The 17940-nt window shown below is 44.9% G+C and overlaps 1 protein-coding gene across 1 annotated transcript in view; it reads left to right on the forward strand.

Annotated features, from left to right (window-relative positions):
* The window catches only part of LOC121553337 (VPS10 domain-containing receptor SorCS1-like), a 67555-nt gene that overhangs the window by 40478 nt on the left and 9137 nt on the right, over positions 1 to 17940 (forward strand). Inside the window, exons 16-20 of the mRNA XM_041866372.2 lie at positions 10769 to 10882; positions 11009 to 11180; positions 16728 to 16914; positions 17087 to 17220; positions 17811 to 17934. Coding sequence (XP_041722306.2) covers positions 10769 to 10882; positions 11009 to 11180; positions 16728 to 16914; positions 17087 to 17220; positions 17811 to 17934 — 731 coding nt within the window. The remainder of the gene's footprint in view (positions 1 to 10768; positions 10883 to 11008; positions 11181 to 16727; positions 16915 to 17086; positions 17221 to 17810; positions 17935 to 17940) is intronic.

A 17940-nucleotide genomic window follows, 5' to 3' on the forward strand; every position in this document is an offset into this window, starting at 1 on the left:
GAAAGCTTTGCCACCCACCTCTGTTCGCAAGCATCAAGTTTTGGTTTGGTCATTATATAGGTCAAAGGATTATTGTCGGTCCACACTGTAAAAGTGTGGCCTTTCAACCAGTGGCTGAATTTTTCACAAACACTCCATTTGAGCGCCAAGAACTCCAGTCGGTGAGCAGGATACCTCTTTTGTGAGCCAGTGAGGGTCTTGCTGGCAAAGGCGATCGGGGCGTGCCTTCGTTTCTCCTTCTGGTATCTGGGACAGAACCGCCCCAAGGCCATCAAGAGACGCATCAATGGACAGAACCAAGGGCTTAGTAAAGTCTGGATGGCTAAGGACCACACAATTCAGGAGCTTCTCCTTAAGGCCGGCGAAAGCTGAATCGCAGTCAAGGGTCCAATCCGCAGGTTTGAGCTTTCTGTAGACTCCCGCATTCTGACTGTACTTCCCGGCCTTTCCTCTCCGTTCTGGCCAGCTGTGAGAGCAAACAGGGGTTTTGCGATGGAGGAGCAATTTGGTATGTAGTGTTGGTAATAAAATACCATCCCCAGGAACGACTTCACTCTGCGAACTGAAGGAGTGCAGCCATCATCTTCCATCAAGTCCCTCTTTGACATTTTGGTGATGACCTCGACCTTCTCTGGGTCAACAGCAACACCGTCACTGTCAACGATGTGTCCGAGAAACTTCACAGATCTCCGCAACAGATGGCATTTCTTTGGACTCAACTTTAGATTGTGCTCCCGTAGCCTCTGGAAAACAACCTCTAATCTGCTGAGGGCCTGCTGTTCATTGGGGGCAAATATCAAGAGATCATCTAGGTAGCACAAGAGACTGCTGAAGTTAAGATCGCCAAAGATACTCATCATCATCCTCATGAAGGACGCTGGACTGTTGCAAAGCCCCTGTGGCATTCTGTTATACTCGTGCAGGCCTAATGGTGTTGTGAAGGCGGTATACTTTTTGTCCTCCTCATGCATGGGCAAGTTATAAAATCCAGACGTGAGGTCCATGGTGCTGAAGACAGCATTACCGCCAAGGGCAGCCAAGCAGTCCGATTGATGGGGCAAAGGATGAGCATCCTTGATAGTTCTTGCATTCAGCCATCGAAAGTCTGTGCATATCCGGAGGTCGCCATTTTTCTTCCAAACCATCACGAGTGGAGAAGCATATTCACTCATTGATTTCCGTATGATTTCCTGTTCCTCCATCTCGGTGAGAACTTGGCGCAGCTTTTGATAGTGGGCTGGCGGCACTCTGCGATATGGAAGACGGAAGGGACGGTCGTCAGTGAGGCGGATCCTATGGGCAAAGCCCTTGGCTTCTCCACAGTCAAGATTATGCTTTGAAAATATATCCTGATATTTCTCCAGCAATGTCACAAGTTGGAGCTTGGTGGAGGGGCTCGCTTCACAATGATCAATGTCGACATTTCCTAGACCAGACTTCTGCAGTCTGTCTTTCAGGTCACCGTTGTCGTCCTGTTTCACATGAGTCACTCCAACAGAGCCAGCATCACTCTGACAGGAACCCTGGAACAGTGTGAGATCTTCAGCTGCAACACAAGTAGAGACGTCCGCAAGCTTGCTGTTCCTTTTCAGTGTGAGTGGTTTGTCTGAGATATTAGTGACTTTCATGGGAGTCCAGCCATCTCCCCATAACGGTGTTACCACTCTCCCCACCATAATGCCCCGAGGCACACACCTGGAGGTTGTAGGCTCCACCATAACTGTACTCCCAGGTGACTTGGGTATATTACTTGGCAGTCTTCCCCACAGCAGGTACTCTTGTTTGGGAAGGAGAGTCACCGCCTGAGTTAGCTTCACTGTCCCTACTTTTCCTGGGACATCTTCACCCCTCCATCTTGTGAGACTGGTCATCATTTCTAGAAACTGTTCGCCATCTGGAGACCCTTTTTGTGTTGCTCGAGATAAGTGTCCAATAACTGTTCTCGTTTTTCAGCTGATGCAGTACACGTTTCAACATGTTGGTGCCTACTATTATGTCGTCTTTCTGACCAGTGATCACCAGAACTGGGACCATGCACTTTACCCCATACAGACTTAGTTCCATGTCATACATGCACTTGGGGCGCACTTGTACTCCTCCACAGCCAACAAGGATGATATGCTGTGAGAGTTCTTGATGTGGGGTCAAGACGCTATCCGATAGTAGTCTCTGCTCTGCCTCTTCACTTATCATGCAGGCCATTGAGCCTGTATCGAGGAGCCCTTGCAACTGAGCACAGCCATTAACTGTCACCGGTGCGTGAAATAACTCACTGAACGTCTCAACTCTGTGAATATTCTGAACAATTACCGTGCAATTATCAGACATTGCTTTACAGACATTGACATACATCTCCTTCAATTCTTCACTTTCTTCAAGGGTTGAATCTTCAACGCTCACACATCCCCCTTTCCGTATGTGAGCTATCTAGTTTAAACTGGCTCCACCTTGCTCAGAGTTAGGTGATGTGTGCGTTAACTGTGGCTGAGCGTTAATTCTTGGCCGGCGTTGTTGGCATTCTCTCTTCCAGTGGCCGGGCTTGTAACAGCACATACAGAGGTTCGCCTGTCTACAGTGTGCAGTAGTTGAATGTTCGGCAGACTGACAGACTTTACATCTACTCTGAACAATGGCTGCTGGCCCCTGCTTGGTGGCACGACTGCTGTTGTGTGTGCCGTCTGCTCTAGCACACGGTCCAGCAAGCCAATGAGAGACTGCATGCAGATGCTCTCTGTCTGAGGAGAGGATGGAAGCCCCATTGCCTTTGGGTAACCAGTAAGGTCTGTTGGGTTTTCAGCAGCGACTGTCTCTGTGGTTAATGCCTGAGCATGTGCACCAATGTTCTTTGGCCGATAAGATTTGGCTTGACACATTGTTCTAGCCTCTCTCTGATGTTCAACGAGGTGTTCATGAATCTCATTTGCTGTCCACTTTTCAGCTGTTTTGCACTTTAGGACACTTGCAAGAGCGGGGTCGGGACAGTGTTTCACCAGCATCATTGTGACTTCGTGAGAGGGGTCCTCAATGTTTCGCCCCTGCCTTCTCAGACACTCATCTGCGACATCCACAGCCTTGTTCAAGCGTATCCAATAGTCCATGGGACTTTCTCCAGCCAGAGGAAGTGTGTTATAGAAATCTGCTAAAGGCATAGAGGAGTAGGTTAACTCACTGAAATGTTGTTTCAGAATATCAAAGACGAGCTTGGAGTTCTCAGCTGGCTGCAGCGATGGCATACTGCGCAGGGTAACTTTAACAATGTCTCTAGCCTTTCCCATTAGTCTTGACATTATCTCCTGGGAGTGCTCTTGCGGGTGTACACCCCTCTTATTCAGGTAAACGCTCATAATCTCTTCCCACTCATGCACTGTGTGTTTGTCTGTTCCATCACCCCTGAAGTACGGCGGCTCTTTAACATCTGTCTTCATGACTAACTTTACTCCTGTCATGTTCAAATCAGACTGTCCATATCCTAAGTTCAGGCTAGGCGTAGGAGTGGTTTGGTTATCTGCACTACCAACAGATCTCTGTAATTGGCTAGCAATGTTCTCTCCTATTTCATGAGCTAACTGTGTGATGAGACTCCCTAGGTCTGCAGAACTCACATGAACTAGACACTGGCTGACGTGGAGAATGTTCATCTGTTTGGGTGTGAGTGTATGAAAATGCAGGACAGCCCACTGAACTAACGCTGCTTGCAATGTCTGGAGCATCTCTTAAGCTACTCATGTGTGGTGCGGGGGAATATTCATCAGTGCGTAAGCGTGTGGACGAGAGTACAGGTCTGCCTAGTATACCAGCACCCCTAACCGGCGTGCTCTCCACCATACTCATAAACCTGCCCCTCCCCAGGCTTACCCCTGCAGCATCTCCAACACTAAATGGTGTCTGCGCATCCTTGCCATCAGCCATTTTTTTTTTTTTTTTTTTTTTAAATAGAAAGTTGTAATAGACTATGGTAATGATATGTGAATCACCAGAACATGTGAATATGACAAAAAAAAATTGTAAAATGATAGAAGTAGCTGAGGTAAGCAATTAAGAGCTACAATTTACACATTCATGTTTGCCCTTATACTTGTCAACGTTCCGAAGAGGTTCCTACTCGTCACAGCAACCACCGGCGATCACCCTGGCGATGATCTGAAGCGAAGATATCCGGGTCACGGCACCAATGTAGCCGGCGCGCTCCGTTCGTTGCCGACTACTGCGTTGTGTTCCGGTGCACTGAAGACAAGACACTGGCGTACTTGAAGGCACTTTATTGTGTACAACTCTCTCAATCTGTTCAACATCAAAGAGAGAAAATGTTCAAAACTCTACCCTCGACCAGAATCCGCCTTTCCCAGCCGAGTACAATGTAGACTGAATATAATCACATTCAAAAATACAAGGAATAAAATACAACATCATTGGAAAATAAACATTGCATCTGGTGTATATCTTATGTATGTGTCATATTCATGTTATCTCTGCCAAAAAACTCTGAGCTTTTAGCCTTTACATTAATACTGTGCAACATGACATAAACCATCTTTCAAATAGGTAATACATACAGTAATATGCACGAAGCAACATGTAATCCTTCACATTTGAGCTTTTCAGTGCCATTAAACACTAATCAATACATGAAAACATTTTAAATGAACACATTTTTAACCTGATATAGGGAATACATACCTGTTCAACATCAAAGAGAGAAAAATGTTCAAAACTCTACCCTCGACCAGAATCCGCCTAACATAAAAAGAACAACGTGAGCTTCGTCACAAGAGGATAGAATGATGATTGCTAACTTACAGCTAAACAGAACACGAGGTTAGCTAAGTTAGCAATTTCTCAACTCTCAAAAATGTCTAAATTCACGACACAGCTTGATTAAAGGTACGTACACTCATCATATAATATACATACAAGTTACTATGTGCACTGGAAACATTTTAGTTTTAACAGGTATATCAAGTTTATATCACGTCGAAGTGAACACATACCTTTCCCAGCCGAGTACAATGCAGACTGAGAAAAGCATGACATCCCTCCGCATATAACCAAACCAACACTAGAGGGCGCACTTACACAACTAACTCTCCCAATATCTGTAGACTACACGAAATGCTGAACAATACAATATTTTGGTGAAATCAACTCACAAAATAAAATAAAAAAATAGAAAATGAACGGTTGCAAAAATCTGTAATTCTTTGACCTGTTACACACGCATGACTGTAAGTCGCTTTGGATGAAAGCGTCTGCTAAATGGCATATTATTATATAGGCGGCACGTCCAATAGGCTAGGGGAAGATAAGCTTCCCCTAAAGTAAATTGAATACAATGTGCCAAAATTTGCTAAATAATTACTCATGCATATACATAAATAAATAAAATCATTTAAAATACTACACCAGAGAGCATGATTTGGCCCCAGAGGATCATTAGCAATTTGGGCAGAGCTTGCGGCAAATAGCCTATTAAATAGCTGATTGTTGAGTAGCAGCTGGAAAAACATAGTTTAGAAAATAAATGGCTATTGCTAAAAAGAGAAGTCTCTAGTTATCAAAATTCTCAACTCCCAATTGAGCGAACAGTAGCCTTTCTTATTGGCACCAGCAGAGAGCATCGGCCATATCCCGGGTTAGTGCACGCATATTCACTGCCTTTATCATTGGATCAGTACAACTGGTCACTGGAAAGTTTTTCTGGGGACAATAATTTCCTCCTCCAGGCTAGATGGACGTCATATTGTACAATTTGTGTCTCCCCTTTTCTTAGGCCTATATTAGATGGTTGTATTCAAGACAATGTTGTTTTTACTGTTTGTCAGTGTCACCAGAGTAGGCTACTAATTTGTGTTGTATTAAAAGAGATGTTGCTTGTTAAAAGAGATGTTGCTTGTGTCTCTAGTCATATTAAGCAGGGTTTCCCAACCCTCTCCTCGCCCCCCCAGACATTTCAAATGTTTGTTTTAACCCTAAACTGGCACATCTGATTCAATTAGTCAAAGGTTTGATGGGTAGTTGACTAACCACCAAACCGGGGAGAGGGTTGGGAAACCCTGATATAAACCCTGAGTAGTAAAACTGTCTGTTTTACAGTGATTGAGTTATATTATTAGCCTAAATTCTGACTAAGCAATCTACTCATCACATTAGGAATAGTAGCCTATCTTACATTAGTCTGCAAATGCGATGATAGATGCATGCAATCCTTTATTATAAAGGTGCAATTTTATGGTGACAAAATAGCTTCCCCAAACTTGAGACTTACTTGCTGCCTATGGATGTCGGCATTTGAAATCAGCCTTGTTGTGACTTGATAGTGTGTATTATGCATCTATTTCATGTTGCACTGTATGCACCGTTACACAAGTCAATTAGTCAATTTATTGATGAGGTTGAGAAGTGGTTGACATTGTATATGCCGTTACACAGACCTTTAAACCTATTATTGCTGTGATATAATTAATGGCTGGGGTCAGTTTTGTTTTTGCTGTTCTCCAAATAGCATTTTAGAGTTTTTAAATTGTGTAGAAATGCAGTAAATTAGCTTCAATACCCTGGGTTTAGCTGAACTGATGGCACTGAAGCTAACCAGCTAATTTTAATGGTAAAAATGTAACTAAAAATAGTAACAGATCTAACATAAAAATGAGGTGCATAAATGCTGTATATTGACGAAAATAGGACAAACTAATGACAACTTCATCAGTAAACATTAAGGAACAAATGCTGTACTCACCAGAGACAGATTTCTGTCCACAGCAGCAGGTCGTGAGCTGAACAATAAAGACTGCAAGTTTCTGGCTTCCTTTATTACAGTGCCTTCGGAAAGTATTCAGACCCCTTGACTCTTTCCACATTTTGTTACTTTACAGCCTTATTCTAAAATGGATTAAATAAATACAAATCCTCAGCAATCTACACACAATACCCCATAATGACAAATTGAAAACAGGTTTTTAGAAATGTTTGCACATTTGTTAAAAATAAAAAACAGAAATACCTTATTTACAAAAGTATTCAGACCCTTTGCTATGAGATTTGTAATTGAGCTCAGGTGCATCCTGTTTCCATTGATCATCCTTGAGATGTTTCTACAACTTGATTGGAGTCCACCTGTGGTAAATTCAATTGATTGGACATGATTTGGAAAGGCACACACCTGTTTATATAAGGTCCCAGAGTTGACAGTTTATGTCAGAGCAAAAACCAAGCCATGAGTTTGAAGGAATTGTCTGTAGTGCTCCGAGACAGCATTGTGTCGAGGCACAGATCTGGGGAATGGGTACCAAAACATTTATGCAGAATTGAAGGTCCCCAAGAACACAGTGGCCTCCATCATTCTTAAATGGAAGAAGTTTGGAACCACCAACACTCTTCCTAGAGCTGGCCTCCCGGCCAAACTGAGCAATCGGGGGAGAAGGGCCTTGGTCAGGGCGGTGACCAAGAATCTGATGGTCACGCTTACAGAGCTCTAGAGTTCCTCTGTGGAGATGGTAGAGCCTTCCAGAAGGACAACCATCTCTGCAGCACTCCACCAATCAAGCCTTTATGGTAGAGTGGCCAGACGGAAGCCACTCCTCAGTAAAAGGCAGATGAGAGCCCGCTTGGAGTTTGCCAAAAGGCACCTAAAGACTCTCAGACCATGAGAAACAAGATTCTCTGGTCTGATGAAACCAAGATTGAACTCTATGGCCTGAATGCCAAGTGTCACGTCTGGAGGAAACCTGGCACCATCCCTACAGTGAAGCATGGTGATGGCAGCATCATGCTGTGGGGATGTTTTTCAGCGGCAGGGACTGGGAGACTAGTCAGGATTGAGGCAAAGATGAACGGAGCAAAGTACAGAGAGATCCTTGATAAAAACCTGCTCCAGGCGAAGGTTCACCTTCCAACAGGACAACGACACTAAGCACACAGCCAAGACAATGCAGGAGTGGCTTCGGGACAAGTCTCTGAATGTCCTTGAGTGGCCCAGCCAGAGCCCGGACTTGAACCTGATCGAACATCTCTGGAGAGACCTGAAAATAGCTGTGCACGCAACGCTCCCAACTCCAACTTGCAGAGCTTGAGAGGATCTTCAGAGACGAATGGGAGAAACTCCCCAAATACAGGTGTGCCAAGCTTGTGGTGTCATACCCAAGAAGAATCTAAGCTGTAATCGCTGCCAAAGGTGATTCGTCAAAGTACTGAGGAAAGGGTCTGAATACTTATGTAAATGTAATATTTCATTTTTTTTTTAATGAATTAGATGAGGAAAAATGAGGGGGAAAAAAACTATTTAATCAGTTTTAGAATAAGGCTGTAACGTGACAAAATGTGGAAAAATTCAAGGGGTCTGAATAATTTCCGAAGGCACTGTATAATCTAAAAGGGAGTAGACTGGAGTCGAGGACCACTTTATGTATACAGAAGCCCTGTTTACACTTGGTGCTACCATGCGTCTTTAGTCCTGATCTCGTCCACTTTCTGATTGTGCCTCAAATCATTGGGGCATGGACTCTACAAGGTGTCGAAAGCATTCCACAGGGATGTTGGCTCATGTTGACTCCAAATGCTTCCCACAGTTTTGTCAAGTTGGCTGGATGTCCTTTGGGTGGTGGACCAATCTTGATACACATGGGAAGCTGTTGAGCGTGAAAAACCCAGCAGCGTTGCAGTTCTTGACACACTCTTGACATACTCTTTTGTCTTGCCCATTCACCCTCTGATTGGCACACATACACAATCCATATCTCAATTGTCTCAAGGTTTAAAAATCCTTCTTTAATCTGTCTCTTCCCCTTCATCTACACGGATTGAAGTGTATTTAACAAGTTACATTAATAAGGGATCATAGCTTTCACCTGGTCAGTTTGTCATGGAAAGAGCAGGTGTTCTTAATGTTTTGTTCACTCAGTGTAAGTGTAAACAGACAAGATCAGGACAATATTAGGATGAAGGACGCTTGTTAGCACCAGGTATAAACAGGGCTTCAGATACAAACAATGCACCTCCTGTGTCATTACCTGATGATGGTCTCAGGGAGTTCATACTCAATAAAGTAGAATACATTCCACCCACAAAATAGGAGAGGCTTATGCATGTAGAAAGGTCTCAGGATGTTGAGTGTGCTTGAATGTCAGTATTTGAATAGGTGTGTGTGTGTGTGTTTTATGTGTGGTGTGTGTTTGCGTGTCTTGATGGAGAGTCTGCACTAATCAATATGCTGTCATTTGTTTACTAGAGCAAACCTTTTAATTCCAGCTAACATACTTTGAAAGGTTCACTGACATCTGCCCAACAATCTATCAAGTTTATATGATATTTGTTTATATAACATTTTGTTACGGAGTTCCAAAGCCTATAAACATACACTATATATACAAAAGTATTTGGACAGCCCTTCAAATTAGTGGATTCGGCTATTTCAGCCACACCTGTTGCTGACAGATGTATAAAATCAAGCACACAGCCATGCAATCTCCATAGACAAACATTGGCAGTAGAATGGCCTTACTGAAGAGCTCAGTGACTTTCAATGTGGCTCCGTCATAGGATGCCACCTTCCCAACATGTCAATTAGTCAAATTCCTGCCCTGCTAGATCTGCCCCAGTCAACTGTAAGTGCTGTTATTGTGAAGTGGAAATGTCTATGAGCAACAACGGCTCAGCCGCGAAGTGGTAGGCCACACAAGCTCACAGAACGGGACCGCCGATTGCTGAAGCGTGTAGTGTCTAAAAATCGTCTGTCCTCGGTTGTAACGCTCACTACCGAGTTCCAAACTGCCTCTGGAAGCAAAGTCAGCACAATAACTGTTCGTCGGGGGCTTCCCGAGTGGCGCAGCGGTCTAAGGCACTGAATCGCAGTGCTAGAGGTGTCACTACAGACCCGGGTTCGATCCTGGGCTGTATCCCGGGCTGTGATCAGGAGTACCATAGGGCGGCGCACAATTGGCACAGCGTCGTCCGGGTAAGGAGAGGGTTTGGCCGGGGGGGCTTTACTTGCCTCATTGTGCTCTAGCGACTCCTTCTTGCGGGCCAGGTGCCTGCAGGCTGACCTCGGTGGTCAGGTGAACAGTGTTTCCGCCGACACATTGGTGCAGCTGGCTTCCGGGTTAAGAAGAGCGGTTTGGCGGGTCATGTTTCGGAGGACGCCCGTTGACGAGTTGTAGCGATGAGACAAGATCGAAAAAGGGGGTAAAAAAATATATGAAAAATAACTGTTAGTCGGGAACTTCATGAAATGGGTTTCCAGGGCTGAGCAGCCACATGCACACAAGCCTAAGATCACCATGTGCAATGCCAAGCATCGGCTGGAGTGGTGTAAAGCTCGCCGCTGTTGGACTCTGGTTCTGGCTAGGCCCCTTAGTTCCAGTGAAGAGATTTTAATGCTACAGCATACATTGACATTCTAGACGATTCTGTGCTTCCAACTTTGTGGCAACAGTTTGGGGAAGGCCCTTTCCAGTTTCAGCATGACAATGCCCCCGTGCACAAAGCGAGGTCCATACAGAAATGGTTTGTCGAGATGGGTGTGGAAGCAAAGGGGGGACCATCTCCATATTAATGCCCATGATTTTGGAATGAGATGTTCGACTTTTGGCAATTTAGACATTTTAATTTCTTATGGCGATATTGATGTCGAACACATCAAACAGAATAGTCTGTCAAGCTAAGTAATGATTGGTGTTAAAAATCTAGGAATTGAAACAAATGAACCACTTTCTATACTTCATGCATATTACTAACCTCAAGACCTGTAGCCAATTGATTTTTCTCACCCACCCCACAGTGATTATGGCTTTGAGAGGCAGAGTGCTGGAGGATGCACTCCTGCCTTCTGGTTTGTTTCATCCTTTGTGTCCAGAGACTGCACCACCGGGGACAGCTTCCTAAACACTACAGGGTATGGTAATCCATCTCCATTGAAACGCATGCAGTGAAGTAGACAGAGTATTTCCTTGTTTTATTTATTAATATGTATTTAAGATGGAGTACAGGTTGTGTAGTTAGTTATGTGTGTATGTTGCAGATACCGTAAGGCTCTGTCCAATAACTGCACTGCGGGAACCCTGGGGAAGTACAGCCTTAGGAGGCAGAGGTGTCCCCGCCAGGCCCCCAGAGGTCTGCAGCTGGTCACCAGTGAGGGGACACTCACAGCCACCCTGGGGGACAACATCACCTTCCTGGTGTTTCTGGAGGAGGTAATGGTCTGGCATATTTCTTAGAGATCTTATCAAACTATTGAAAGCATGTGCTACACACTTAAGGTTCCAAAAGGGTTCTTCAGCTGTCTCCATAGGATAACTCTTTTTGGTTCCAGGTAGAACCCTTTTGGGTTCCATGTTGAACCCTCTGTGGAAAGGGTTTTACATGGAACCCAAAAGGGTTCTTCCTGGAACCAAAAAGGGTTCTTCAAAGGTTCTCATATGGGGACAGCCGATATAAACGCAACATGCAACAATGTCAAAAATGTTACTGAGTTACAGTTTATATATTCAGTCAATTGAAATAAATTCATTAGGCCCTAATCTATGGATTTCACATGACTGGGAATACAGATATAAATCTGTTGGTCACAGATACCTTAACAAAAAAAGGTAGGGCTGTGGATTAGAAAACCAGTCAGTATCTGGTGTGACCGCCATTTGCCTCATGCAGCGCGATACATCTCCTTCGCATAGAGTTGATCAGGCTGTTGATTGTGGCCTGTGGAATGTTGTCCCACTCCTCTTACATTTACATTTACATCATTTAGCAGACGCTCTTATCCAGAGCGACTTACAAATTGGTGCATTCAACTTATGATAGCCAGTGGGACAACCACTTTTTATTTTATTTTTTATGGGGGGTGGGGGAAGAAGGATTACTTTATACTATTCCAGGTATTCCTTAAAGAGGTAGGGTTTCAAGTTTCTCCGGAAGGTGGTCAGTGACTCCGCTGTCCTGGCGTCATGGGGGAGCTTGTTCCACCATTGGGGTGCCAGAGCAGCGAATAGCTTTGACTGGGCTGAGCGGGAACTGTGCTTCCGTAGAGGTAGGGGAGCTAGCAGGCCAGAGGTGGATGAACGTAGTGCCCTCGTTTGGGTGTAGGGTCTGATCAGAGCCTGAAGGTAAGGAGGTGCCGTTCCCCTCACAGCTCCGTAGGCAAGCACCATGGTCTTGTAGTAGATGCGAGCCTCAACTGGAAGCCAGTGGAGTGTGCGGAGGAGCGGGGTGACATGAGAGAACTTGGGAAGGTTGAACACCAGACGGGCTGCAGCGTTCTGGATAAGTTGTTGCAGCGTTCTGGATAAGTTGTAGGGGTTTAATGGCACAGGCAGGGAGCCCAGCCAACAGCGAGTTGCAGTAATCCAGGCGGGAGATGACAAGTGCCTGGATTAGGACCTGTGCCGCTTTCTGTGTGAGGTAGGGTCGTACTCTGCGAATGTTGTAGAGCATGAACCTGCAGGATCGGGTCACCACTTTGATGTTAGCGGAGAATGACAGGGTGTTGTCCAGGGTCACGCCAAGGTTCTTTGCACTCTGGGAGGAGGACACAATGGAGTTGTCAACCGTGATGGTGAGATCATGGAGCGGGCAGTCCTTCCCTGGGAGGAAGAGCAGCTCTGTCTTGCCGAGGTTCAGCTTGAGGTGGTGATCCGACATCCACACTGATATGTCTGCCAGACATGCAGAGATGCGATCGCCACCTGGTTATCAGAAGGGGATTTGGTGAAAATGAATTGTGTGTCGTCTGCGTAGCAATGATAGGAGAGACCATGTGTGGATGTGACAGAGCCAAGTGACTTGGTGTATAGAGAGAATAGGAGAGGGCCTAGAACTGAGCCCTGGGGGACACCAGTGGTGAGAGCACGTGGTGCGGAGAGAGATTCTCGCCACGCCATCTGGTAGGAGTGACCTGTCAGGTAGCACGCAATCCAAGAGTGAGCAGCGCCGGAGATGCCCAACTCGGAGAGGGCAGAGAGGAGGATCTGGTGGTTCACAGTATCAAAGGCAGCGGATAGGTCTAGAAGGATAAGAGCAAAGGAGAGAGAGTTAGCTTTAGCAGTGCGGAGAGCCTCCGTGAGACAGAGAAGAGCAGTATCAGTTGAATGACCAGTCTTGAAACCTGACTTGTTTCGATCAAGAAGGTCATTCTGAGAGCGATAGCAGGAGAGTTGGCTAGAGACGGCACGCTCAAGAGTTTTGGAGAGAAAAGAAAGAAGGGATACTTGTCTGTAGTGGTTGACATCGGAGGGATCGAGTGTATGTTTTTTGAGGAGGGGTGCAACTCTCGCTCTCTTGAAGACGGAAGGGACATGGCCAGCGGTCAAAGATGAGTTGATGAGCGAGGTGAGGTAAGGGAGAATGTCTCCGGAAATGGTCTGGAGAAGAGAGGAGGGAGATAGGGTCAAGCGGGCAGGTTGTTGGCCGGCCGGCCGTCACAAGTCGCAAGATTTCATCTGGAGAGAGAGGGGAGAAAGAAGTCAAAGCATAGGGTAGGGCAGTGTAAGCAGGACTAGCGGTGTCATTTGACTTAATAAATGAGGATCGGATGTCGTCAACCTTCTTTTCAAAATGGTTGACGAAGTCATCCACAGAGAGGGAGGAGGGAGGAGGAGGAGGAGGAGGATTCAGCAGGGAGGAGAAGGTGGCAAAGAGCTTCCTAGGGTTAGAGGCAGAGTCTAGGCAATTTAGAGTGATAGAAAGTGGCTTTAGCAGCGGAAACAGAAGAAGAGAATGTAGAGAGGAGGGAGTGAAAAGATGACAGGTCCGCAGGGAGTCTAGTTTTCCTCCATTTCCGCTCGACTGCCCGGAGCCCTCTTCTGTGAGCTCGCAATGAGTCGTCAAGCCACGGAGCAGGAGGGGAGGACCGAGCCGGCCGGGAGGATAGGGGAAATAGAGAGTCAATAGATGCAGAAAGGGAGGAGAGGAGGGTTGAGGAGGCAGAATCAGGAGATCGGAGGGAGAAGGATTTAGCAGAGGGAAGAGATGATAGGATGGAAGAGGAGAGAGTAGCGGGAGAGAGAGAGCGAAGGTTGCGACGGCACATTACCAACTGAGTAGGGGCAGAGTGAGTAGTGTTGGAGGAGAGCGAGAGAGAAAAGGATACAAAGTAGTGGTCGGAGACTTGGAGGGGAGTTGCAGTGAGATTAGTAGAAGAACAGCATCTAGTAAAGATGAGGTCAAGCGTATTGCCTGCCTTGTGAGTAGGGGGGGACGGTGAGAGGGTGAGACTTGGAGGGGAGTTGCAGTGAGATTAGTAGAAGAACAGCATCTAGTAAAGATGAGGTCAAGCGTTTTGCCTGCCTTGTGAGTAGGGGGGGGGGTGGGTGAGGTCAAAAGAGGAAAGGAGTGGAAAGAAGGATGCATAGAGAAATGAGTCAAAGGTAGACGTAGGGAGGTTAAAGTCACCCAGAACTGAGAGGAGTGAGCCATCCTCAGGAAAGGAACTTATCAAGGTGTCAAGCTCATTGATGAACTCGCCAAGGGAACCTGGAGGGCGATACATGACAAGGATGTTAAGCATGAATGGGCTAGTGACTGTGACAGCATGGAATTCAAATGAGGAGATAGACAGATGGGTCAGGGGAAAAAGAGAGAATGTCCACTTGGGAGAGATGAGGATTCCTGTGCCACCGCCGTGCTGACCAGTTGCTCTCGGGGTATGCGAGAACACATGGTCAGATGAGGAAAGAGCAGTAGGAGTAGCAGTGTTTTCTGTGGTAATCCATGTTTCCGTCAGCGCCAAGAAATCGAGGGACTGGAGGGTGGCATAGGCTGAGATGAACTCTGCCTTGTTGGCCGCAGAATGGCAGTTCCAGAGGCTGCCAGAGACCTGGAACTCCACGTGGGTCGTGCGCGCAGGGACCACCAGATTAGAGTGGCAACAGCCACGTGGTGTGAAGCGTTTGTATGGCCTGTGCAGAGAGGAGAGAACAGGGATAGACAGACACATAGTTGACAGGCTACAGAAAAAGGCTACAATAATGCAAAGGAGATCGGAATGAAATGAACTAAACATCTGGGAAAACGAGAGGGCGGGGCCTCCCTCACTTACGTTTCACTGAAACACTCAAATATAACTCTCCCAACTTCCACTTTAGAATTTATAATTGTTGTAAACTACAGCGGTTCAATGTTTCTAGGAATAGACTCTAACTTAGTTTATTCAGCTAGCTAACTTGGTACAGTATTCTTCCGTGAAAACCGTCCAGGGCACCGAATCCTATGACGCCATAGCCAACTAGCATGCCATTCTCCAATAACACGGTTTAGCACCAATACTCAGTGGCTGTGCGAAGTTGCTGAATTTTTGGTGGGAACTGGAACACGCTGTCGTACATGTCGATCCAGAGCATCCCAAACATGCTCAATGGGTGAAATGTCTGGTGCGTATGCAGGCCATGGAAGAACTGGGAAATGTTATGCTTCCAGGAATTGTGTACAGATGCTTGCGACATGGGGCTATTCATTATCATGCTGAAACATGAGGTGATGGCGGCGGATGAATGGCATGACAGTAGGCCTCAGGATCTCATTACGGTATCGCTGTGCATTCAAATTGCCATCGATAAAATGCAATTGTGTTCATAGCTTATGCCTGCCCATACCATAACCCCACCGCCACCATGGGGCACTCTGTTCACAACTTTGACATCAGCAAACCACTCGCCCACATGACACCATATACTTGGTCTGGGGTTGTGAGGCTGGTTGGACGTACTGCCAAATTATCTACAACGACGTTGGAGGAAATTAATATTACATTATCTGGCAACAGCTCTGGTAAACATTCCTGCTGTCAGCATACCAATTGCACGCTCCCTCAAAACTTGAAACATCTGTGTGACAAAACTGCACATTTTAGAATGGCCTTTTATTGTCCCCAGCAGAAGGTGCACCTGTGTAATGATCATGCAGTTTAATCAGCTTCTTGATATGCCATACCTGTCAGGTGGATTATCTTGGCAAAGGAAAAATGCTCACTAATAGGGATGTAAATACATTTGTGCACAAAATTTGAGACAAATACACTTTTTGTGCATATGGAACATTTCTGGGATATTTTATTCAGCTCATAAAACATGGGACCAACACTTTACATGTTGCTTTTATATTTTTGTTTAGTGTAGATAGCACCTTTTTTTCTAAGAGTGTATGCATGGGCATTTCTAGATGTTATGTATTTGCCGTCCTATAGTATACATTTACGTATACATTGATCTACTCTCATTCGTCTACCAATGGATTGAGATGAGCAGCAGTGCATCATGTTGTACATTTTGTTGATTCATAGACCTTTTCTAAGAGCCTTGATGTTTGTTGTCAAACACTTGTAGCCATTGTCATACAACAGTTATGTATAGATGTAGGATCCTAATTTGATCACCCTGTTTCAGGAGAACTTTCCTGCAATGCAGGACGTTTACATTTGTAGTGTATTTGAGGTTTAAAAAGGCTTCTGAAGTTTGTAATTTCCACCTTGAATTTTCAGACTTGATTTTCCCTTACAAAAAATGTATCAACCCCTACAAAAATGTCAATTAATTATAATCCACATAATAATTCACATTTCATGTTGCTGCATTATTATTTTCCTGCAGTAGCAAACTGGCTCAAATTAAGATCCTACATCTGTATAACTGTCTATTGCTACATGCAGAATATGTGTAGGATATAGAAATCAATATACTGTAAATAGTGCATTTAAATTATGTTAAACATGCACACTGTATCTTGCCATAAACATGTGTTTCCATTGGTAGGGTGATGGCTCCACAACAAGTATAACAGTGGAATTTGGAGATGGGACAGCCATATCCTATGCTAACATCAGCTCCATAGAGGATGGGGTCAAACATACCTACAGTAAAGTGGGCATTTACCAAGTGGCTGCCATGGCACTCAACAGCCTGGGCTCTGAGAGAGTCCTACTATACCTACATGTTACCTGTAAGTGAAACAGAAATGAATGACGGATATAATTACTTTACTGTAGAGTTACAGGTGCTCTTTCCAACATTTCTACCTGCAAATAACTTTATGTAAATTATGTGTCTGCAGTTGGAAAGGACTACAATTCCATGAAAGAAAACACATTTTTTGTTGTTGTTTGGTGTTGTAGGTACACTTGAGCATGTGCAGCTTTCAGCTCCCTCGGTGGTTGTTAGGAATAAAGCAGTGAATCTAACAACAGTCCTAAAGCCAAGTTACGTTGGAACAGTCACCTACTACTGGTGGTTCAACAACCACACTGAGGTCAGTCAGTCAAGATTTCCACTATATCTTCAAACTTTTTAGATTTACAGAACTTTACTCCCCTCATTTACAGTATGAATTGTAATATTGTGTATTGTATGGACGAACATACCTTTAGTTTGTGACACAGACTCTCTCTCTATCGCAGTCAAATGCTCTCTCTCTTTCTTTTATAGAGTCGAGAGTTTACTTTAAAAATACAGTTTTTTTTAAACCAAATTGCGGACCACGCAAATTGAGTTTTGAGACAAAACTAACATAGTCAAACATGGTACAGGCATCATCGATAATACATTATATCATCTATACACATGTAAAGACTATCTTAAATACCCCCCCCACCCCACCAAAAAAAAGAACACAAATAAAATGCACTTGTCTTTTCCTCCTACCGCTGTCTTTGCTGATTACTACTTTATTGAGGGAAAATGTACTATGAAAATGTACCACGATTGTGGTATGTTGTTGTCTCACCTAGCTAGCTTAAGATGAACGCGCAAATTCTAAGTCGCTCTGGATAAACGCGTCTGCTGAATGACTAAAATGGAAATGTATTAAAAATGTATGCATTCCATTTCTATGTGTGTAAGCCTGTCGTGACTTTAGTGGGAGGAATGTCCTTCACCTTCTACAAGGAGGGAACTCATACTGTCACCGTGCAAGTGTCAGTAGGCAACGCCGTCCTTCAAGACAGAATAACTGTTGCAGTCTATGGTGAGG

Source organism: Coregonus clupeaformis, chromosome 37, assembly GCF_020615455.1.
Source record: "Coregonus clupeaformis isolate EN_2021a chromosome 37, ASM2061545v1, whole genome shotgun sequence".
In the NCBI taxonomy this organism is placed as follows: Eukaryota; Metazoa; Chordata; class Actinopteri; order Salmoniformes; family Salmonidae; genus Coregonus; species Coregonus clupeaformis.